This window comes from Rhinolophus ferrumequinum, chromosome 7 (genome assembly GCF_004115265.2).
Source record: "Rhinolophus ferrumequinum isolate MPI-CBG mRhiFer1 chromosome 7, mRhiFer1_v1.p, whole genome shotgun sequence".
NCBI lineage: Eukaryota > Metazoa > Chordata > Mammalia > Chiroptera > Rhinolophidae > Rhinolophus > Rhinolophus ferrumequinum.
The window spans coordinates 33,819,830-33,845,007 of record NC_046290.1 but is presented as its reverse complement, the minus strand read 5'-3'; the positions used below and the strand labels follow the sequence as shown (position 1 = coordinate 33,845,007).

General features: G+C 44.0%; 1 protein-coding gene across 1 annotated transcript; it reads right to left on the bottom strand.

Moving 5' to 3' along the window:
* Positions 1-380: 380 nt before the first annotated feature.
* SNX18 (sorting nexin 18) lies at positions 381-24,297 on the bottom strand. Its single transcript, XM_033110734.1, has 2 exons — positions 22,499-24,297; positions 381-1,093 (listed from the first exon to the last, which is right to left on the bottom strand). Exons 1-2 carry the CDS (start codon positions 24,120-24,122, stop codon positions 840-842), a joined length of 1,878 nt encoding a protein of 625 aa, XP_032966625.1. The 5' UTR covers positions 24,123-24,297; the 3' UTR covers positions 381-839.
* Positions 24,298-25,178: the final 881 nt, after the last annotated feature.

Here is a 25,178-nt window from a genome sequence, read left to right as displayed (position 1 = left end):
TTGTTTGTTTAAATCTCCACACCAAGTTTCCAGGACACATGAGTGAAGAGCTATGCTGTTGTCGCATCTACGGGAATAGAGTGGCACCATTTCCTTCCCTAACAGACTTCATATCCCACGATGGGAATCAAATCTCCCTCCGTTGCACTTACCAGCATGTACCAGGAGACAAAATTTGCTGTGCAAACTGATGACAGCTGATACTCCTACCTGCCCCCAATGCCAATATGAACTTACCAGCAGTTTGTCATTATATGTACTGGCTTTTCACTCTTTCAATCAGCAAAGTTATGGAACTTAACAAAAAGCAGGGGTGGGGGGAGGATAGGAGGTGGGTGTGGGGTTAAGGTGGAGAAATGAAAACCAAGAGTCTAAAGGCACAAAGTCGCATAGCTGCTCTAGTTGGAGTTTGTAAACAGAGAACAGGTTGAATTTAGGTAATCCCAATCTGTGAGAGTAAAAAGGCATCCACAGCAGGCTTTTATCCAGCCAGCTTCTTTGAGACCCTTCATGGGTTTTGAGGTCTACAAAGTATGCACTAAAATACCCATACTTCAAAAAGCAATAAGGCAAATAGTATAATCATTATTCGAAAAGTTACAATGGTAGTGTAGGCATACATAGTATAATTTAGTTACAATGTGTGGTACTGTTTCTATTATATAACCATATTAACTGTTTCTTTCCTACATAATTACATATTCAGCCAAGTCTCAGTTAACACAAAACCATCCTTGTACCACCACTGATAGTTGGCAATAGCTCTTTGATAGCAGTTTTTATTCTGCTGTAGAAATTATCCTTGAACTGAAAGAACTCCACAATCCAATGTCCTGTCATTAAACACTATCATATTTGTGAAGAGCTTCTTCCAACTTCTGCGTCACTTTTTGGAAAAATATTATTTGTTGTTGTAAGAAATGCTGCATCTGTGATCTAAAGTCTCTCACTCGAATTTGATGGAAGTGGTGAATTTCAGCCAGGGTGGCAAAAGAAATAGTGTTACAGCGATCTTGAATGCCATCAGCCTTTTGGACTTCCATCTTCCCTTCTTCCACGTGTCGCCTACTCTCCTTTACTTTGGTAAGAGCTCCTGTAGTTAAAAAAAAAATTAATTAAAAAATGCATACATATATTGCAATGCCACAGCAGTTACATAGTAAACAGAATCATGAGCACTATAAATACTTGCCTGAGCTATTTTAAAGTCCTTTGGAATTTCAAGAGATTTTTTTTTTTTTTAAAAAGCAATCTGGTAAAGTTTCTGAAAACACCTCCACCGCTGCAATTTCACTTATTAAAACTAGCATTTGCCATTGACCAATTAACTGGTTTGTTTTATCTCTTCCAGTAGAGATACTATACATAACAGATAATGATCTGCAAGGAATTGTCCCTAAAAAAGAGAAACCAAGAAAACTTGCAGTTTTCACATTTTTAAGGGAAAGGTGTGACACCATTACATACACATACATTAAGAGTTACCCATAAACACAGTGCCCCGCAGAGGATACAAACCCACTTCAGAAAGTCTCACCAAAGAATTACTGTAAGACTCCAGATATAGACTCTGAAACATGGTAGCACCAACTTAGGTTGTGTTTTAGAAATCATGACATGCCATGAAGAGGGCAACGTTGGCAAACTACAGTTGGAGGCTGACTTCACTGGGGCTTACAATCCCGCTATCGTTGGCAAGAAAAGGGTAAATAATGCATGCATGCCTGGTTACGCCTGGTTCTGACTCCATTTTCCATCAGGAGACCCACACTTGGAGCGTAAGGGCCCTGTAAGTAAGAAGTTGTCATCTTTTGTGTAGGGGCTGTAAGGATTAGTGAGTTTTGAGTCTGCCCTAAGGATGACCTGGCAGTGAAGCCTGCAGTGCCAATAGCATCTTGTCAAGAATGTCACCAAAGGGTGTCTGCAAGGGGGAGGGAAAGGGATGGTCACCTTGGCAGGCGCCACATGAGGGCAGACCCTCCCCCAGAAGCACAATCACTTGAGGACACAGAGGCTGAGGATGTTTACGGGCAGGAAATAAAGGATATCCATGGGTGCTTGGAAAAGAGTGATGATAAAGCTCAAATTACTTGAACACAGCCAGCTGAAGAACTCAGATTTCCTAACTCCATCTAGCACTCATTCTACTAAACCACAGTGGGAGAAAAGAGAGAGAAACGTTTAGGACACCTGGCTTGGTAGTCTGAGAACATGATACTAAGGGGAAAAAAAGGTAGCCTGTTTAGGAGGAAGTGGGGAAGCTGAGAACTCTGTTTCACAAATGTTCAGTTTTAGCCAATGGTGAAATATACAACGGGAAAAGCTCTATTTCTAAATTTCTTTAAATCTCCTATATAATAACATAGAGAAACTATATTATTAATAGAAGCCCTCAGAGGTTAAACAGTGTGCTTAAAAAAAAATTGTTTTGGCATAGCTCAAAGACCTGAGAAATTAAAATCCAACAACAAATGTTATATATATATATATATATATATGTATATATTTATGTGTGTATATTTTCATTTATTTTTTCTAAATGAGATCTTTAAATGAAAAATAGCACAGCCCTGGAGCGGAGAGAACACCCTACTTCCACTTCACCCTGCCCAGAGAAGTGGCGTCTGCTCCATAGAGATAAGTCATTCGTTATTCACATTAACAAGGCTTCAAGAAAACCCTTGACTGATTCGACTAAGAAGCTTGTCACTGAAAGTTTGGCACATGTAACATTTCTACTATAGCTGACAAGACTAGGGAAGCAACAAAGTCTGCCTCCTCGCAGTTTATATTAAAAAGAGAAAAGGCTCTCGCCTCAAAAAAAGCGGAAAAAATAATTTCTTGTAGCAAATGTCTTTGTCACATTTGTGCAAGTTTCACAATTTATATGCAAAAATTGAAACTGAAAAGACCAGGAAAGCCTAGGAGACAGAACTAAAGGAAAAAAATTTCAAAAATATGACTAAGAACAGGATATTATGAAATCTCCTATTCTTTGTTTAAAATGATTTAAAAAAAAGAGAGAGAGAGAGAGAACAGGAAGTTAAGCGAGAAAAGTCCAGGTGATTTGAGCATTTTTCAGAGGTGCCCTCGCCCACTGTTCAAACACTGGGCACGCGGCGTCCCCCCTGCTCAGATTCCAATGCACCTGTGTAGCGCCTGTTCTCCGTATGGTGATATGCTGCAAGTATTACCTTTCTAGTTCTCAGAGTCTGGCTTTGCAAGATGGGGAACAGGGTCCAGCACAGAGGAGTTCTGAAATCTGGCCCAGAGCTGTGTGAATGTCAACCAAGTTGCAGCCTGTCAAACTCCAAATGAGATCACCATATTCTCAGAAACTACCTTCTATTACACAGAATTGCACATGTGCATCTATAAAAACCAACTTCAAAATGAACAAGTCTGAAGTTTCTGCAACTTATCACATCAGCATACATTTCCAAAACTCTTGGACACAGCAGCAAGTATTAAATCTCTTTGAGGCCTTTTGGCATTTAACATCTTTAAGCTTTTTAAGTGGACACACCAAAGGAGCCAGGAAGAATTTAAGATTTATTTTTCTCCTAAGTATGAATTTATTTAGTAAATAATACAAATGTTGTTCTCTTCAAAGCCCCAAAAGGTTGGGTTCTGGGGCAAGAACTTTAATTCGTTTAACAGATATTTATGAGGGCCCAACATGTATAGAGCACACTGCTGGAACGGGGGGGGGGGGGGGGGGGCGGGGATCCAAACATTTAAGCATCCATGTCCCTGCCCCCTATAAGTTCTTGAGGAAGTCACCTCAAAAAGAACACTGAGGACAGGCACACCACCATAACACTAAGTGAAATAGGACCACAAAGTATGTAATTATGCATGGGAGTTGAATATGGCTTTCTCCAAGATAACGTGAAATGTGGCACAAACGCAAATGCTCAGAGAACCTGCTATATGCCAGGCAGTGTACTGAGGAAAAGTTTGGGGAGGAAAGGGATGGCAGGTGGGGGTGGGGGGGGGCAAGGAACAGTGAATGGTAGCTGCCAAAAACAGTACTAATACAGAGGGTGCCAAAAAAGTATGCACATTTTAAGAAAGGAAAAAACTGTATTAAAATTGTAATACTCAATATATATCGATAACAAAAGATGAATACAAGTCATGTGCATACATTCTTTTTGGCACCCCCAGTATATGCTAGGCACTTTCTGTACACTACCCCTAACCCCACTGCCAACTCTACAACAGCCATCATTCCCATTTTTACAAGGAAACTGACTAAGCCACTCAAACTCTCCGAGCCTAAAAGTCAGCAGGTAATCAAGTAAGAGATGGAGATGGGATCTGAATGCATAACTGACTTCAAAGCACACACCACAGATATTGAGAAAAGAAACTGGAGAATGAATGGGCAAAAAAGCAAGGTGGGCCTAAGTGAGCCGGGTGCTGGGAATGAAGGTGGGGCCGATGAGAACCAGCTATTTCCTCTCCTCCCCTGGGCCAGCCTTCCGTCCTTCTCCCTTCTCACCTTCCTTACCAGGTCCCTGGCTTTTATTCTGACATGCAATTCAGAAGGCCTGTGCGTATGTAAAATAAACTCTATAGGTTTTGAAAATTTCCGGAATCTTACTAATCTCATTCAATTCACTAACTGTGCCTGTAAAGTCCTTTAATATTTGTAAGATATCTGATTGTCTTATCTTTGTAGTAACACAGGGTACCACAAAACAAAATATTGAAAAAGAAGCACATATTTCAATATCTTCCAAAACCTAAGCCCAAACTTACACGGAAGGAGGCGGGGTGCCTGTCCCCCTGCCCACAGATGATATAAGTTAAGAACTACCATTGAAAACAGTAACATACAGTCCCTTTAGGAATACATGGACTTTGCTTTGGTTCAGTTGGACATCCAGGCAAAAAATTATTTCCTAAGCTAGGAAGGGCAGAACCAACCATTGAGGAGAGTAAGCAGCCAAAAGCCAATTCCACTTGGAATTTTGGTTTAACCCACTTAAAGCAATCAAATCCATGGCGGCATTAACGTATTAGGAGTGCAGTGGCAAGGAGGTACAAGGAGATACATGATGTTTTTTAGAAAAGAGACATGGTCCCTGTTTCAGGGGCTCAAATTATTTTTTGAGGTGATAAGACTTACATGCCTGAAACAACTCAGGACCTATACAATTGATTTGACAACTCTCAAACTGGAAATTATCTGTACACATTTCTACACTTCATAAATATCATGATAAAGACAGAGATAGCCAAATTTTCAATCAGGTATAGACTTTAAGGAGAGAGAGATTAGAAACTATTGGGGCAAATACAGATCACTACAGACTTGCTACTTTTAAAGGATACCTTTAAAAATATAAGTAATCTGTCTAACTATTATATTGTTTTGTACACCTGAAACTAAAAATAAATAAATGATATAGAAAAAAAAAAAGTAAGTAGTCTGTAGCTGTTCAAGCAGCAATTGCAGAGGTACAATGTAACTAGCTGCAGCGCTGTAACAAAGCATCACAGCATCTTCTAAGCATTCTCTTAGCTGTACTGCATTTTTTACTAAACCCAAGAGGAGTGTAAATAAAAGCTAAAAACATTGCCCAGAATCTAAAGAACAAAGGGAACCCATTTGTGTCATGGAATCAATACAAAAACAGACAAAGGTTTACAAAACCTCTACTTTCTAAGTGGCTAATTTAGGAGGAATCTGCCCCCTGCCAGCCCCCTCCCCTCATAAACATTGCCGCATTGCTTTCAAAACAGAAAAGGGAAATGAAATAAGGGAGAGAAATTACACAATAAAGTCTAAGGTGAAAAATGGTCACTGCTAGGGTGAACCAAAGACTCCATAATACTCATGAGTAGGGCAACAGTTTTAAAATAAAAGGAAAAACAGGAGTGATCAGAGGGAAAAACATTTTAGAATGGGAATCTAAGTACACACTACGAAATCGTTTCTTGGGCTAACAGACAGACATTAGGTAGTTGCCTCTGGAATACTATATGGACATAATAGGATTTTATTATGAAAATAAAATGTAGCCAAGTATTAAATTCTGAGGTTAAATAAGAAAGGGTAAGAAGGGGTGGCAGACAATACAGCAGTGTGAGTATATTCTTCTTCATTAAAAAAAAAAAGGTAACATTTCTAGTTCAGAAGAAAATACAACTTACAAGAAGGTAACACACAAAATAGTGCAGCCTCCCCAGGTTACTCCGCTGAAAATACATTCTTAAAATGTATTTAAAGTACAGGGAAAGGTACTATTGAAAGTGAGGCAATATACTTCACCCACACCCCACTGCTGTGCTCCCAAACAGGCAAAAGGAACTCAGCTGCCCTCCAGGACACCAGGCCGAGTCTAACAGATTTCAGTCGTTTCTTCCTCAGCACAATCTCTGTGGAAGGAGACAGAAAGGAACACAGAGCTCCTCCTAAAAAAGGCTTAAAGGTTGAGAATGAACTTTCAGTGGAAGACTCAATTTAATTATTCAATTAGTTGGGAGAATTATCAGAATTTCTCCACAAGATAGAAAGTTCCCTTAGAAACTCATACCCCACACGGAGGAGCAGACACCCCGAGGGCTTCCTCCTCCTCACCCAGCGCTGACAGACAGACACCCGCTGGACAAGTCAGGAGGCTTGATTCGAAGGAATTGGTCTCCAGAATTATATACATATATTTTTTAAAGAGCTGAAAGGCTTTAGAAGAGTGTTGGGTACAGTTCTCTCAACTTTACAAACAAGAGGCTAAGTGACTTGTCCAAGGTCCCACAGCTAATTCATGGCACAGACCCTGCCGGCCTGAAAGCCCTACCACTCTCCATTTATTAATAACATGCCACCAAGTCCTCTGCTACACTCTACTGAAAAGGGTCCCTCCCTTTCCACTTATGGAACAATAAAAGGAAAACTAAATCCGTATTTTGACTTTCTTTTAGGACTGGTATTAACAAAATATCCTGGACTCGGCATTCTTAACTGACGCTGTACATACAAAATTCCTAATGGGGTTCATTTTCATACTTACTGCAATTGCCCAGGCTCAAAGAAAGGCACGTTGCCACCTTCCCCATCATCAAACTCAGCACCACAGAACTCACGTCCTAAATTCACTGCCATCCCGCTCCTTCCCTTTCCTGTGTATCTTACCAATGTGAGCCGTCTTGCACGGTTTTAGAATGTGCTGAGGCTGCAGAGCAAGGCATGAAGTAACTACGACCTGGTTCATAATCCGTATGTACTCAGTTTTACAGGAATTATATTACACATGTTTGTAATGAACACAAAATAATTAAAACTAAGGCATTTACTCATTTGACAAGGTTCACTAACATTATACCTTAAAGGGCTCGAACTCATCATTATATATTATGATCCAAGAAGTCAGCACCGTTTTCAAAACCATCATATTATTTACACAGCATGCCACTAAAATTATTTCCATCAGTAAAAACTGTTTAAGAAGCATTCCAATGTCATTTTTGGTTTTCCTAAAATGAGAGTAGTAAAGCTCTGGTGTCAGCCAGTCAATGAGCACGTAATGAGAACCCCACTGCAGGCCGGACGTAAGCACAGCAGCAAACACAGCCACACTGCACTGAAATGAAAGCATCATTTATTTCCTCCTGATTTGCAGAGAGAAATCACTTCCCTGGGAACTTCTGACCCAGCAAAATGAGACGGGGAATAAAAACTCCTGTCCCACACTGTACTGCCTCTGGCATTTTAACCTGAGTTGAAGACGCTGTCTGGCCTCCTTTCAATGTCTCCCTCTTTACATCCCTGTCCTCCACCTCCCGAGGCCCCCGAGGTCTTGCTGGCTGCTTCAAACACCCCCAATCGGGTCCTTTTTGCACCTGAACTCTGCCTTCCTTTCCTCAACTAACTTTCTTATTCTCAGTATGTTTTGTCCCTCCTAAGACCAATTATACAAAAGGCCCAGTCAGTCACTAAGCAACAGGGATCCAAAGGCTACATTTTCTCCCTTTAAAAAAAAAGAAAGCAAGCAGTTTATTTCACTTTGAAATCGTGAACATGCCAGAAACACCAACTAGATTTTCTGTCTTCCCAGGGCTTTGCCCCAGAAAATCGAAGCCATGGTGTGAGTGAGAGACGGGAGACAGACTGAGGGCAACGGCAACAGGTGAGCAGAAGTTGCCCAAGATTGGACTAGGCCTGTTTTTCTTCATTCACTTGTACATGTAAAATGTTGAAAAGAAAATGCTAATTTGGTCAAGTGGCCTATTTCACTCTTATCCTCTCATCACCGGTACCCACACCCTCCCAGTCCCTGCTAACTCCCCATTAACTTCTTCCCTCCCCTTTCCTTCCTACTTTTTGGTCTCCACCCACCCACTTGCTATTACTCTTTCCCCTCTCTGCTCAAATATTTACTTTGTGATTTTTTTTTTTTTTGAGGAAAACATCTCAAAACACAAAGGCCAATATCCACCTAACAGAGAAAGGCAGGACGGCCGTCCATCCAGGCAAAATAGTCACATATGAGCACACGCTCAGTGCAGGCCCGTGCTCTGCACCTGCATGTCTCATTTCATTCTCTTTAACCCCAAAAGAAAAGCAATTATCGCTCCCATTTTCAGAGGTGGAAAGTAAAGCACAGGGAACAAATAACTTTACTACCATGTTTCCCCGAAAATAAGGCCTAGCAGGACCATCAGCTCTAATGTGCCTTTTGGAGCAAAAATTAATATAAGACCTGGTCTTATTTTAATATAACATAACACCAGGTATAATATAATTAATATCATAAATATAATATAACATAATATATAATACCGGGTCTTATATTAATTTTTGCTCCAAAAGACGCATTAGAGCTGATGGTCAGGCTAGGTCTTATTTCCGGGGAAACACGGTGAAGGCCGGCTGCATGGGAACCTGGGTCTGCCCAGCTCAGTAACGCAGGCAGTTCCCAGGTCCCTGCCTGGTCTGACTGGAACGCCTCACCCATGGAGCTCTCAGAGCCTGCGGATCAGCCCCAGTACACAGTGCACAGTACCAGCAGAGCACCAAGCCCCCTCAGCTGCCCATCTCAGGGATGCGCAACCCACGACTAGCCTCCAGACCCTCAGAAATTACACTCCTGTATCATGTCATACTAAGGGGGCTCCAGCATGGGCCGTGTGGATAAGCCCCGGAGGGTGCAAATAGTAATACTGAACTCAAGTCAGTGAGAGCAAGCTTTTGAAGGGACTAACGGTCCTAAAGGGAAGAACTATCAAAATGCAAAGGTAAAATTAATTTAAAATTCACTTTCAATTCATAAATAAATAACACAGAACTTTTGAGAAGGAGGGAAGAGGGTTGGGACAAGGAAAATAAATTGGAAAAAAAAAACCCAAAAAACTGGTTGCTTGATGATGAAAAATATAATTATTAAAAGAATTCAGACCTCTAAACTTGGTTTGGTCCTGAAGATACAGTAAGAAGCAGTTTGTTCTAGATAAAAACCTTATTACATCCTAATTAAGCAACCCTTAGAGCTTCATTCAGTAATCATGAAATATGTACGGGCAGAATGACATTTACTATGAATGAAAGCATTCACTTGAGAGTATCACAACTTAAAACATTTGATTAATTTTATTCACTATGCACACATTCATACAGTTTACTTTGTTCCACAAATGAAGAGGGAAGTCACATGGCTGTTATATTTCTGGTGGCTTGTTTGGTAAAATAGGCTATTCATGGCTAGGCAATTTTATATATATAAAGGTTCTTGTGTTTCAGCTTATATTGAATATTAAATATGTGATACAGTTAGTAGGGTGATAAATTCAAGAAAATTCTGTAAACACATTTTTTATTTCAGAAGAGTCTGGATACAGTGGTGAAAATGTTGATTTGCCTATGGCCAACCAAATATAGATAAAGACTTTAAAATTTGAGAATAAGAAAAGTATGTATCATTTCTTAAAGATTTTATACCCTCAGAATCTTAATGAGGTTGAAAGAATATTCTTAATAATCATGAACGTACAATAAAACTTTAAGAAACAACTGATTTTACAAAATCAATATAATGGTTTAAATCCAGAGAACCCAACTGATGCCTGAGGTCTGCAGTTCATAATTCCTAATTTCATAATTCTTTTGATATGATATATGGGCACAGCTACTGGTCTGCACAAATAAAGATGTTAGCAAGCTGCCATCAGGTGAGGTTCAGATGATTTTCTGATGTACAAAAACATATTTGTACGAAAGAGAAGAGTGAACTTTGGAAACTACCTTTAAGCAAAGGTAAAACTGTAGTAGTTTCTTTTTTTTGTGAAGGGAGACCCAAGCTAAAATAAATCTAGCAGAAGCTGCTCACCACACAAGCTTCTCTCTATGGGGCAGGAAGAGAGTGAAGAGACACCAGCTCATCGCCAGCTCATGAGGAGCGAAGCCAGGGACACACCCAAAGCCAGGATCCCCGACTGTAGGAAAGCTTCAGAGAGCGCTGCAGTTAAAATTAAAGCTGTGGTTAGAAGAATACGGCCAAAGAACGTATTTCTTGCTCTCAGGTATTTTTCCAAAATGATGTCTAGTTTTTAACTTTAGAATGAATTGCAAGCCCTGGTGTTCCCAGCTGCTCCCTGGTGGCACTAACCGGTGGGCAGCACAGCCTTCACCGCTTTCCTTAGTGCTGCCCACTGCGGCCATTATGCCCGGCACCTCGCATCTCATACAATCACTAAGCTTTGGGGACAATTCCTAAATCAGTTGTTTTAAACTTCGGAACACCCTTGAGCCTGGGCTGTCCTGTTTCTTCAAGCTGGCAGGGACCAGGTTTCCAGTGGCTAGGAATCTTCACTCTGGCCGCATCTGGACTTCCTCGAACTAGATCATAAAGAACCAACTAAAGATAAAACAAAGCACCTAGAAATACATCATTTTAAAATAGACATGGAATACAAGTCATAAAACATGAAAACTTACAGATAACCCATGCTGACATCTATGCGTATTTAGTTAAAGATGTCTTACTGCAGACAATAGGTGGCTTTTGTGAAAATCGCAAATGTCACTACAACTGAATATAATAAAAGGCCCAGAAAGTAGGATTTCTAAGACACCCTTCAGCCCCATTCTTTATCTTTCCCCTGAATCCTGCTCTTCTTAACCTGCCTACTTCTATTCCTGGCATCACTTTCTGTCACCCAAACTTACAACCTCAAAGGTAACCCTAGACTTGAGAGCCACCTCCTGAAGTCGATGTCACTTGCTCCCATCCAAAGCCACCCTCTCGCCTGGTGTTACTCTAACAGCCCGTCAGGTGTACTGAACCAACAGGCGCTTCGTGAAGCCCTGCCCAGGAGCCAGACTGCACACCGGGACGCCTCCGAGGACTCATACTTCCCCTCCTGTCCACAAACTGGGGATGATGAGGGTACGTACCTCAAAATCTCCTGAGGTTTAAATGGATTACTGACTATAAAATGTGAAGCATCATGCGTAGCATACAGTCATCCCTCAAAATATGTTTGCTCTTTTAATCATGATTCAAATACCATTTCTTCAGTTAATTTCAAACTTGTTGACTGCCTGTAGAGTAAAACTCAACTTTCTACCAGGCAAACTAGGTACTGTAGCATAAAGAGCACGGGTCTGAGGTCAAGGCAAAAAAAAAAAAGAACTCAAATCCTAGCTCTCATTAGCTGTGTGGTCCTGGAAATCACTTAACTTCCTCAGGCCTCAGGTTTTCACTGGTACCAAATGGGGATACCACCTCTTTGGGGAGTTAATAGCTGCACTGGGTTGAAGAGCATCCCCCCAAATTCATGTCCACCTTGAACCTGTGAGTGTGGCCTTACTGTCACACACTGTATAACCGCATTTCGGTCAACGACTGACTACAAATATATGAAAGATGGTAGTCCTTTAAGATTATAATGAAGCTGAAAACTTCCTACCACCCAGTGACATAATATCATAGCGTAACACATTACTCACGTGTTTGCGGTGATGCTGGTGTAAACAGACCTACTGAGCTGCTAGTCGTGTAAAACTATAGCGCGTACAACTGTGTCCAGTACACAATACTTGACAATGACAATAAATGACGGTTACTGGTTGATGTATTTATTATACTGTAGTTTTTATTATTTTAGAGTGTACTTTCTACTTATAAAAAACAGTTTGCTGTAAAACAGTAAGTTGTGTTAGGCCGGCAGCAGCCTCATACATCTCGTGTTTACCTCATGTCTTGATTGCATCATTTTCTCGTGTTTGATTTAATCTCATGTTGTTTCATTCAGTAACACGCTGTGCAGGTTTGTAGCATAGGAGTGGTAGGCTGTGCCATCAGCCTAGGTGTGTAGCAGGCTGTGTGGACCATGTAGGTTTGGGTAAGTGCCCTCTGTGATATTTACACAAGGACAAAATCTCCTAACCATGCATTTCTCAGAACATTTCCTCACTGGTAAGCAGCACATGACTATTGAAAATATGGTCTTTGTAATGTCGTTAGTTTAGGTGATGTCAGACTGGATTAGGGAGGGCTCTAAATCCCGTAACTGGATTCCTCAAAAGAGAAGACAAAGACAGACATGTAGGAAGAATACCAGGTAAAGACGGAGGCAGAGATTGGAGTCTACAGGCCAAAGAACAGCAAGGCTTGCTGGCAACCACCAGAAGCTAGAAGAAGCATAGAAGGACCCCCAATCCCACACCTCCCCAGAGCCTTTGGAGGGAGCATGGCCCTTCCAACACCTTCATTTCGGCCTCCGGAACTGTGAGAAAATAAATTTGTTTCTTTAAACCACCCAGTTTGTGGTAATTTGTTACAGCAGCCCTAGGAAACAAATACAGTAGCTAAAATTAAAGCTTAAAATGATTTTCTACAAAATGGTTATTCCATGTTACATATGAGGAAACTGAGGCTGAGAGAAGGTAAGTCCATGGCCTAAGGTTACAGTGAAGCTGGTGGGAGCTCAACCCCAACAGGTTGTAGACTGTATGCTTACAACCATTCTGCTGTCACACTTGCTCTTGAATGGCATTTGACACCATGTATGTAACTGCCCAGAACACTGCTGCTCACATAGTAAATACTCAAAACACCTTAGCAACTCCTAATGGCAATTGCTACTTACATTCCAACTCCCTAACCTGCTTGACTTCCAAGTCAAGAGTCATCAAACACTTTAAGGTTCAGAGAGTAAATATTTGACACTTTGCAAGTCAAGGCAAATCCAGGCTTATTTACATAACCATTAAAAATGGAATCATTTAAAAATTAAAAAACTATTCTTAGTTCAAGTGCTGTGAACAGGCACCTGGGTGGGTTTGGACCACAGGCTATAATTTGCAGACCCTGCTCCACCTCCAAGCATCTCTGCTGGTTCCACAACCCCTAGTCTGCAGGTCATTTTATATTCCTCCCTGTCGCTTACGCCACTCCTGTAGGCACACAATCGCTTCTGTCTCCTCCTCCCCACCCCCATGGACACCTCCTCAATTTAGGGTTTCATCACGTCTTGCCTAAATCACTATATGAGCTTCCCACCTCGCCCCACCCTGAGCCACCCTTTACTCCTGTCACCAGGACCTGTCCATCTAAAGTGGGGCCCTGACCACATCCACACGCTGTTTGATCTTCCACAGTGCTCCCTCCATCATTTCAGCAACAGTTGTCAACCTAGAAGCATGTCCAAATCATGTGATTTTGAGAACACCAATGTCCAGGCTGCATGTTCCTGACATTTTGATTCAATAGAGCCAGGGTGGGGCCCAACTTACAGCTGTAACCACTCCAAGGGCTGAGCACGAGGCACGCAGTGAATCAGCTGTTAATGTGCTTGTCAAACATATCCTAAAGCATTTCTAAGACCAAGAATGCACTTTCCATCTATATTCCTCCAGAAGTCAAAATATGACCATCTTTCAAAGGGGAAAAACAAATGCCACCCACCCAAGACTCTAACACAACTGACACTGACATCCTCTGGACTCACATGCGCTCTTACTACCGGCACTAATTTAAATCTACCTATTTCCATGGCCCGCATACCCATCCTGTCTCCCTTACGGAACTGCACCATCCAGGAGGGCAGGTACCTACTGCTCAACACCTACGCTCAGTGCTTTGTGTACCCAAGACATTCAATGAGGTGAATTCACTCCCTCTGGATCTTACACTTTGAGTTAAACAAAAGGGACCCCAGAAAAAGTATTACAATGAAATACTTATACATCAACAATCAATATAAAGTGAAATTATGAGGTACAAAATATTAATTTTTCTGGCACATGAAATAAAGCATTTTAAAACTCCTTCTCTTCTCCCCAATGAATTTTAGAACGTCATTTCATAGATGCGTTAAGTCTAAGACTTTTAAATCACTCACATGTTCACTAATGACTTCACCCATAAAATATATCCAGACCCTATCTTTATTTCTCATACACTTTTAAACTCTGTTATCCATCATCATATAAACAGAAAAACAAAAACATTCAATAAATCACAGAAGACATCTCTTTCAAAATCAACTGAGAAGCACTTACTGAGTTCCTACTTCATGAATTCAACAAGCGTTCATGAAGCGCTTACTATGCACATACAGCACAGTGGAGCCACATACTAGAGGAACATAAAACATGAGCGCCACACACTACCCAGGAACAGAGCAACGCATATAGCCTTTGGCACACCAGTTAGCATTCCCTCCGTGATTACTTGGGAAAGGGCCGTGGCCCAGTGGGATGCTCGGAGGAAAGGAAGCAGACCGGAGGCCTCCTCGTCTGTGCCTGTGTGGGGGTGGGGAGCCTGTTGATCTACAAGGATGAACCTCAAGTGCGGCTGCCCCTCCCCACCTCTACTGCACTCACAGCCTTCCTCATCTCAGCTGATGGAAACGCCTTTCTTACGGCTGCTCAGGCCCAAAACCGGAGTCACACTTGACGACGCCTCTTCCTCTGATCCCGAGGAAAACCTGCTGATTGTCCCTTCAAACCATACCCCGAGTGGGGCCCCCCTCATTGTCTCCTAGTCCCTACCCGGGTTCAGGCCTCCACTGTCTCTCACCTGCATCACTGGAATAGTTTCCTGCTGGCTCCCTGCTCCTGCCTTTGACACCCTCACCCCTCCCCATTCTATTAACAACACAGAAACAGGAGTTACATGTTTAAAGGTCCAGTTGTGCATCGTTCCTTGGCTCAAAACCCTGCTGATTCCTGTCTCACTCCAGGTTTTATTCCAAGTCCCACAATGACCTACAAAGCCCTGCGAATCAGAACTTCCGCGACCTCACCTGTTACGAGGATCCTCAGCGGTCCAATCACTTGGCCGCCTCACTGCCCCTCCGCTGTGCAGCCAGGGGGGCGGGGGGAGGGCCTCTGCTCTAGCTGTACCCTCTGCCTGAGAGCTCCCCCCAGACACCTGTTTGGCTAACTCCCCACCGGTCCTCCAAGTCTCCGCTGCAATTTCACCTTCTCAGTGAGGCCTACTTTGACCACCCTCTTTAATACTTCATTCTGCGTCCCCATCCCACCTGCCCTGCTCCGCTTGTAGTTTTTCCCCTAACATACCACACTCCAACATACAATTTATTACTGTGTTTGTTTTTCATTGTGTCTCCACCCTGCCAGAATACTAGCTCCACAGGGGTGGGGATCTTTGCTTGTTTTGGCCATTCATGCAACACTAGCATCTTTACTGATCTGACACGGAAACGTTCATTGAATAAAATCAGGTTTATTTTTCAGAGGATCCCATGAATAAATTTAATGATTTTTAACTCAATCTCCTAACCACTGTCTTCCTACTTGCTAAATAATACATAAAATCACAACTAGAGATTAAAAAGTTCTAAGAAAAGGAGTAGAAGTGACATGTGGATTAAAGCTCATTCACACTAAAGTTTAATCAGGACACAAATACAAGATCAACAATACAAAATGGTTTCTACTTTTGGAAAGGAGATACTACTGAGAACTCAAAGTGAAGTATACATTTTGTAGGAGGGAAAAATCCATCACAATTTCTCTCTTTGGTGACTATTTATTACACCCTTCATTTGGGTCAGAGAGAACTTGTCCAGCCATCCACCACGCCTTGGCTTCAGAACATCTGGGAGCTCTGCCAACAGGCAGGAGGCCAGATATTAATCATTTTCACATTTGTAGCACCTGGTGGGGTAAGCAGGTTTGCTGATCTGAACTAAATGTACACGAATGTTCTTTCACATCAACTGATAAAGGATTTTCATGCTCCCAAATTACAAAGTCACATAAGCAGACAGAATGCTATTGAAACTACCCTGAAACAATGTCTAATTGTTCATCGTATACTTAGAGGAGTATTTTACTTTCAAGGTAGAAATGATGCTATTAAAAAAAATGTCAACTAACAACAACAAAAAAACCCTACGGAATCATGAACCTCCTATTTACAGATGAGGAAACTGAAGCACAGAAAAGTCAAAGTGATTTGTGCAAGGACACAAGTAATTTGGAGGCTGGAGTAGCTGACAGGAGATAATTTACATAAGCTCTTTAATGTGAACAGCAACAAAATGGTGACTCCAAATAACAGACATTTATTCCTGTTACCATTTCTCCTGGTGCAATGCAGGCCAGTTAGCTGTATTAAAATACTGTACTCGACTGCTATACCGATGACTCCTTGGGTTTTTATACTTTTGTTTTTATACTACAATTCTGGTGGTAATAGGCTATCTGGAGAGATAAGATGACTGGAATTATCTTTTAAAGAAAGTGAGTGCCTCCCATGGTAAAAGTACCTTTCTATTAATACTTTTCAAAATTAAGCATTCAGTGACCTTATGAGGAAGCGTTCCTACTTTGCCAGTAAGGAAACTGAGGCTAATACAGGTTAAAATAACTTGTCCAAAGCTCCCGGCACACCCACTACTGGTCCCCCAGATTCCGCACTGGCCACTGTGATGACACTGCACATGTGGCGCGTGGCTTGGCACAACGCCCCTTTATTGGTAGAGCTGACTCAGCTTCTTCATCAGACTCAGGCCAGCCCCATTTCCTCTGCACAGGCTTGGCGGGGCTCTTAGCAACCCGGCACATAGCTTCTCTGTCACTAGTCAAAGAACCCAGTGAGGATCACACAGAGTCCCGGCCATCCCTCCTGCAGGTATGGATCTGTGCTCTGCACAAGTGGGATGACAAATGCACGGGTTTTCTGGGTACAGTCTCTCCAAACAGAGCTAAGCATTACTGGGCCATTATTTGTGATAATCACTTAGTTCACCGTATCACAGAGCTTCATAAATAAATGGCAAATTAAATCTAACTTGATATTAAACTTTGATTTTAAAATACTCTGAGACAATACAGTAATAGATTTTTTATTCAGCCTGAAGAAACGTCGGTTAAGGAAAGTTTTATGCTCGTAAGGGAACTGACCCGCCTCCCCCCACTCCCAGAACTTCTCAGTTGTTTGGGTTCCACCATCGTGTTTAGAAATCCTAAGACGACCAGGCAGGAACCTATGTGGATGACATTTCTGAATAAAGAGGAAAGTCCCATTGAATCCGAGAGTCATCAGAAGAACGTGAGTCGGAGTGCAGGTCCCTGCCTGCTTCGGTCCTGCGGTGAGGAGCCTAACAGACTGGGCTTCCCAGTGTGATTCTGAGGACGTCTGAGAGAGGAATGACAAGGTGATGTCAGCAGTGTCACCACCACCTAGCTTCATGACCAAGCCTGACCGTGACCAGTCACGCTGACATTTTAACCGTGGAACTCAGTGATCCATTTCAAAAGTCCCCAAAGTAACCTTATTTTCACTAAGAAAATACAGACTGAGCCAAAGGTGAAGACTACAACTGAAGTCTCCTTAAAAAATAACTGGGGGTAGAAATAGGAGAGAGGAGAAATAGGTTCAATTAAGATGGGGCCAAAACAAAAACGATGAATGACCTCAATTTCTAGCCCAGAGATTTCAAAATAAGGATGAGTTTGTAAACAGCCCGCTTATTAGACCTTTTCTCTGTATTCCTGGCACCACCCTCTCAGGGCTATTTTTAGCCACAGGAGAATGGGGAGCAGATAGGGAAGGGCTCACTGTGGCCCAGCCTTACCTTGCATGCCCTGCTGGGACTCCGGCTATCTTTAATTAATGTCGGAGGGACATTAGACCGACCCTACACGTGGTGAAAGGAAGCACAATGGTGAAATTCTATCCCGCAAAACTGATCGGCCCACTGCTGGTGTACCATTCCTGAGGTCCCGGGGCTGTTTTTTGTTGAAAAGAGGCTCCATCTGGACCGTTTACAGAGAGCAATGAAGTAGCCCCTGAATATTTAATTTAAGAGTACAGAAAACAGTACTGCCAGCCTGTTTACTTGTCTAGTTCTGACTCTCTGCTTTACACCCTCAGACTACATTTACCAACAAATCACTTTTACACGATTTTATACTTTTTCTCTGGAATAAAGAAATCTCCCTTGGAGGGGGGGTTGTCACTTTGTGGGGGGTGAAACGTCTGGCTATTGCATTGTTTTGTGCACCTGAAACTTACACACACACACAAAAATCCCCCTTAAAAAGACTCCCTCCGGCTATCTAGTCCATATTCATAAACAAAGATGAAACCAATATTTCTTATCATCTAATGTTTAGTCTTTTCCTTTTGCAGTATTCCCCAAGAGATAAGCCTAAAGCTTTTACATCATGATTCGCTGCCATCCAGATTAAGCTTTATTATATACTAGAGATTAATCATACCTTTGAAAACAAAACTGAGTAAGCTAAGAAACTGATGGTGAAATATATTCTATGTACTACTCCAAACTCACCAACATCAGTATTATAAAAGCAGACTGCAAGCAGGGATGAAAAAGAGAGAGAAGATAAAAGGCTACCATTTCAAGAAAAAAAAATTGAGACCACAGGGTTACAAAGCTGTGATGGACATGTGCATACTGCCCAGTTAGGGATCAATGAGCAAAGAATTTAAGGGATTCCTGTTCAGACAAAGCAAAATATGAATAAAATTCAAACCGATTCTAAATTTCTATCTACTGTACTGCAGACTAGAGCAAGCTGCCTTCTTCCTACACACAACTCCATTAACCAAAATAGGTCTGTTAGATTATCAAGGACTCCATTAGTCAATGAAAAAATTAGAATTCTAGAATTCTCTTTTAGCTAAAGGAACCATGTGGCTCTCTTCACTTTTGCAGAAGTACTTACCCTAAAACCATTATTAAGTTTAAGCAATGATTTCAGTAGTAAGTACAGGCAGAAAAACGCCAGTCCACATTTAAGAGTACTTGAGTTTTCCACCCTCATTCTGGAGCTGGTTCCTCACCAGCCTCAGATGTCCATCCTGAGACCAGTTGTGTTTTCTGAATGGGACTTGAAGGCAGGCTGCAAAGCAGATGGCTGTCCTCACAGCACAAAAATATCACTCACTAGTTGAATGCCTGGCAAATTCTGTAAAGAGGGGTCTACCAGGTAGCAAGGCCAGCTTCCGCTCCCCGTTTTCATTACTTAAGCGTATAGAGAAAGGTAGGGGGTGTCATGAAATGACCAAGTGAAAATAAAACTATCTGAAGAGTACATGAAAAGATCATTCATTTGCTGGAGAAAGTTATGACAGAATTGAAAGTCAAACCATAGCCAACTGTCCAGCAAGCGCTGTCCAGAACCTTCAGCGGTGATAGAAATGCCCTACATCTGTTGTCCAATACGGGAGTCACTAGCTATAAAGCACTTGACACACAGCAGTGTGACTGAGGAACTGACTTTATTTTATTTATTTTAATTAAACAGCCACATGTGGCTGGCAGATCCAGCATTAAACAGCACAGATCTAGAACACGGAAAAGCATGCTCCTGGACAAAATAGCTCAGAGGAGTCTAACATTCCTGTCCTTTCTCCCAGGAATGAAGGTGGGCGGGGGAGAAACTTAATTAACTCCCCTTCTTAACTGCTTTAGAAATTAAAAGCACTTTCTAATCATTTTCCGTCTCATCTGAATGTGGACCTCCTAATGTATGATTAGAACATATACAATGTAGTAGTGAAACTACTTTTCTCTTACTATAAACAATGAGAACTTAAGGGTTGAAATAATTATTTTGAACTTTTGAATTTCTCCCTAGGTTGAAATGTAAACTTTGGACCAAATGTTTATAACAAAAGACTGTTTAAATTGCTTAAAGATTTTCATTTATCTTTTTTTGTTGTTGGTCTTCTCTCAAAAGTCACAGTAAGACCTTTGATGTGATTACGCTTTGAGACCTTGGGGAAAAGAACCACCTGTAAACAAAATCCCAAGTGCACAGCCTCAAAAAAGATTCATTCCAATAGCAACAGGGTAATCAAGGTGGTGGTGGCGGCGGCGAGGCGTGAGCAGCTCTTTACAACCACAAGTTTTGAAGATCCATAACATGTTAAAAAAAACTTTATTTATTTAGCCTGGCTTATGATATCTGTCTCATTTGCATTCCTAAAAATCGCCAACACTAGCATCCTTGATAATCACTGGTTGTAAGGAAATGTTTTTAGCCTTATGCACTGCACACTACTGCTTTAAAAGGCAGTACATTCTAAAGACATGACATCTGGGGACACAGGCTCCCTATACGTTATACACCAAGGCTACAGCAGAAACAAACTATATTGAATATCAACCGGTGTTCTTTCCGAAGTGTCTACAGATTACGTTCAGTGCTCTGGAATCTGTTTAAACACATAAAATGGTACTGGTTTTAATGAAGGCAGTTGCACAAATCCCAAGCAATAGGAGATCATTTTAGTTTTAGGATTAAAAAAATAAATAAACCACACGGTTTAATAAGACTACATGGACTACTGCTGTAAACTCAAAACAGGTTTCAGAACAAACATCATACGTTTTCTAATAATTCCAACAGCAGGGTACTTGACAAAACCAAGTATGTGGTCTGAATGACAGTAAAACCAGTGAATGAAGTGATGCCACCCGGTAGTACAAAGTCACCTGTGTCAAGGCTGCAGGTGTCTGTACTTGGCTCTACCCTCTCAATTATTTACCAACAATTTGCATTAAGTTCACATAAAAATGTAAAAAGGCAGTCAACATGGGTCCAGATTGATGTAACAATGAAAATTAAATGTAAGGTCTTGCATTAAAGGTTCAAAGAGTCAGTCCCACCAGCACCAGCCAAAAAGTCAAAGATTCATAGCAATTTATGCCCAAAAAAGACGTAGAGAATGTAGAAGCAGGTCCAATACAGGCTGCCAGCGATATGGTTGCTCAAGCAGCTAATTCAATTTTAGACCGCCTTTACAAAATGTGAGTCAGAGGACTCACACACTCGGAAGGGAAGGAGAACAGCAGAGGGGAAGGAAGTGAGACTGCTGTCTCCAAAGGTCGCAAGGGCTGACATGTTGATGAGGAATAGACTTATTTTGTATGCTTCCAGGGAACAGAAAGAGAAGACAGGCAAATTTTAGTCAAATACATACAAGGAAGAATATTTCAAAGGTCAAGGTTGTTTATAACTGGGCTGGCAGATCTGGAAAGGCAGTGAGCACTTCATTACAGAAGACCAGACCTGGTGACCCAAGGTTTCCACCCTGGAAGGAAGTTAGATTAGGTGATTCCCTCTCTTGCCCTCCACAATGAACCACCTCCCTAACTCCAAAGCCTCCCATTCTCTCTCATTCAAGGCATTCTATCAGAACGCAAATTAGTGAGGGATGTTAGGACAGGTACCACTTTTTAAAATAATAATCTGCAATTTTCAGTGCTGCTTTAACGGAAGTTAGGGACACTAAAAATTATTTATAATAAAACGAGCTCTGACAGCTGGGCAGCTAAATCGCTGGGACACCAGAAATACTGCTCTCATACACAATATTAGATTCTATACATTCTGGGTAGTTTCCCTACGTCATTTTCCTAAATAATATTCTTAATTTCAGTCTTAATAGACTCCAAACTCAAAATAACTGAGCTTAAACGGAATGTCTTAAAACTTCCTAAAATTTTACAAAGGTTGCAAGCAAGAAGCCTGTGCAGGAAGTCCTTAAACGGCCCCAGCCAGTAACTGAGAGAATTAGTCCCAATTCCTCTCCACAAGCAGGGACTGAGAGGCGTGGAGAGTGAAAGCAAACTTACCTTTATTTGCCGATATCAATTCTTCCCCTTTATTTCCACGCCTCCCGAAACCCATCGTTAAGTAACACTGCAGGGTTCAAATGGATGCCTAACATGATTTGGGTTCCACGCTAATTCTACCCTAGACACAAGATTACAGGCTCCAGAAACTCATTACTCAATATTCAAACTCCGAAATGATAGCAGTGTCATAGAAAGGACTCTCAGAGCCTTCTCTGAAGGGTCCCCACTCCCAGGCTGGAACTATTTTAAGGAGGATGCTACCTGCCCACAGGCCCCCGCATCCCTGCTCGATTCCAGACCTGCAGGGTATTAGTCTGAAAGAGGTACAGGAGTTCTGTCAACGTCATCCCTTTCACCCCGAACAACACATTCCACACTATGTGCTCCAAAGGCCAGGCTTTACCTTTCTGAACGTGGATGATGTCGGGGAAGTTGGCCAGGTGCCCCTGATACAGCGCTAACAGGTCCATGACGGGGTCCAGGTCCTGCCTGGGCTGCTCGGCGAAGAGCTCGCCGATGGCGTCGTAGGCATCTCCGGTGAAGGCGATGGCCTGGTTCAGGCCGGCCGAGAAGGCCTGCTGGTCCAACTCAAAGGCCTGGCTGAGGCCGCGGAAGGACTGGCCCACCTTCTGATACTCCTTCTTGAAGCCCGTCACCTGCTTGCGCGCGAACTCGTTGGCCGTGTGGTTGAGCTGCAGCGCGCTGTCGTCCATCTTCTTGGTGAAGCACTTGAAGCCATCAATCTTGCTCTCCACCTCCTGCAAGTCGAGGGCGGCGGCAGGGGGCGTGCTCAGCGTCAGGAAGAAGTTGGCGCCCACCATCTCGTCCTTCTCCGCCTTCCTCTTGCCCTGTTTCCAGGCCTTCTCGTCCGTGCTGCTGGGGCACGTCAGGAAGTGCTGGAAGACGTCGCACTGCGCCAGCACCGGGTGGCTGGCCATGTGGTTCATCCACCAGATCAGGCCCTTCCGGCGCTTGGAGATGAAGTCCTCCTCAAAGCGGCCGGTGGCCTGCTTCTCGGGCAGGTGGGGCACAGAGATCACGGGGAACTTCTCCGCCAGGCGCGCGTACAGCCAGTCGAAGTGCTTGTAGCGCCGGTGCACCGGCACCTGCGTGTGCGTGGGCACCAGTTTGTAGGAGATGTAGCTCTTCATGCCCTTGAACTTGGTCTGCTTGGTGGGGTCATCGATGGTGCACTGGAAGGGGTAGGGATTCTCCTGCCACTCGGGGCCGTAGGGCCCCAGCACCACGCACAGCTTGTCCCCGTCCTTCACGAAGCCCGACGCCTCGCCGAGCACGAAGGCCTCGCCGCCCGACTTCACGAAGGTGGAGAAGCGGTTGAGGTTGCGGCTCACGGTGGCTGAGCTCTTGGCCCCCGACGGGTGGTGCTGCGGGGGCGCCGAGCCCCCGCGGGAGCCCAGCGACAGGTCGGAGCGTGTGGATAAGCGGTAGCGGCCGGCCGCGCCCCCGCCGCCAGACGACGAGCCGTCGAGGTCCGGGTACGCGCTGCTGCCCAGCGCGCCCGGTTCGTCCGCCACCGTGGAGCTGTCGTCCCACTCGTCGTCCCAGTCATCGTCGCTGCCCTGGCTGGCCTGGTAGCCGCCGCTGTAGAGTTGCTGAGGCGACGGCTGCAGGGCGCCCCCGCCGTACGGGAAGCCGGCGCTGAGCGGCTGGAAAGTGCTCGGCGGCGGCGCCTGCTGCGGCTGCAGCAGCGGCTGGAAGGCGTCGGGCGGCGGCTTGAAGGAGGCGGGAGGCACCACGGGCAGGGGCTCGAAGCCACCGGGAGGCACGTTGGCGTAGCGGGCAGGGGCACCCGGGCCGCCGTCGCCCACTGGGCCGGGATCTGGGGCGCGGATCACCTGCACGTACGAGGCCGGGAAGAGGCCGCGGTCGCCGCGGCTGTTGACCCCCTCAAGCCAGCCCTCGATGTCCTGCTCGCTGCACAGGCTGAGCACCTCGTGCTCCCTCAACGAGATCTCGCCCGGGTTCTCCGACCTGAAGTCGTACAGCGCCCGGGCACGCAGCGCCATGGTCCCGGCGCCGCGGCGGGCGGCCCCCAACTCCCGGCGCCCCGAGCCCGCCCGAGGGGCCCCAGGGGGAGCCCGCGCCCTGGCGCGCGGAGAGGAGCCCCGAAGGCAGCGCGCACTCCTGAGCCCCCGCCCGCCCGGCGCGCCCTCCTCGCCGCTCCGCTGGCAGAGCCGACTGCGGAGCTGAGCCGCAGCCGCCGGCCGGGGGCGGGGCCCGCACCCTCCCACGTCCCCAGCTGCACTAATCTACGGCCGAGAACCGCCAGGCGAGACCAAGCGATAGCAGAGCTGCCGCGCTCGCCTCCGGTCCGACTCTGTAGCCGCTATTGCCCCCTCGTGGACAGTGCGGTGCAGTGAGGCGCCGGAGTGTCCGCCGCCAGGGAAGGTTTCTGTTGAGAAGCGAATTGTCTGCGAATTTTTAGGCTTTTAAGTTAAAAAGCTCATCCTAGAAAGTAAATTAATACAGTATTTGCATTCCTGCTAAACGTTCCCACTCTGAGCGTTCAGTGGATGTTCCTGGAATGACTTAACCCACGCATCTAATAAAGGATTTTCAATGACTATTAGCGATTTCCCTAAGAAGAAAGATGCTGGAGCTGTACGCTGACAAAGCAGCACCCTTTCAGCTTCTATCCCTGGAGGCTTTAGGCAAGACAGGGAGGAGAAGACAAGAGCAAAGTAAGGAAGGTGCTGTGTTTGACTAATGAAGGGGCAAAGGGTGGTGTAGGAAGGGAGGCACTGGAGAGTTTACAACAGAGTAAGTCTGCACAGAGAGCTAGCGTTTTACATGTGTCTCTTCTTAAAACGTGTGTAGGGCAGTGAATGAGAGCTTAGACTTCTCAGCCAGGGTGCTGGGTTTGAATCTACCTTATGACGATACCTAGCTGTATAGCCTTGAGCATTTCCTATTCTAGGCTTTGAAACAGGGAGATTGAAAATCTATTTCAGGTGTGAAAATCACCAGGCGTTTGAGGTGATGGCATTCACAGATGGGTTAGGCAGCTTCGTGAAAACAATGGTTGAGGAACTGTTGGGTGTCACCTACCTACCTTTCAGGGT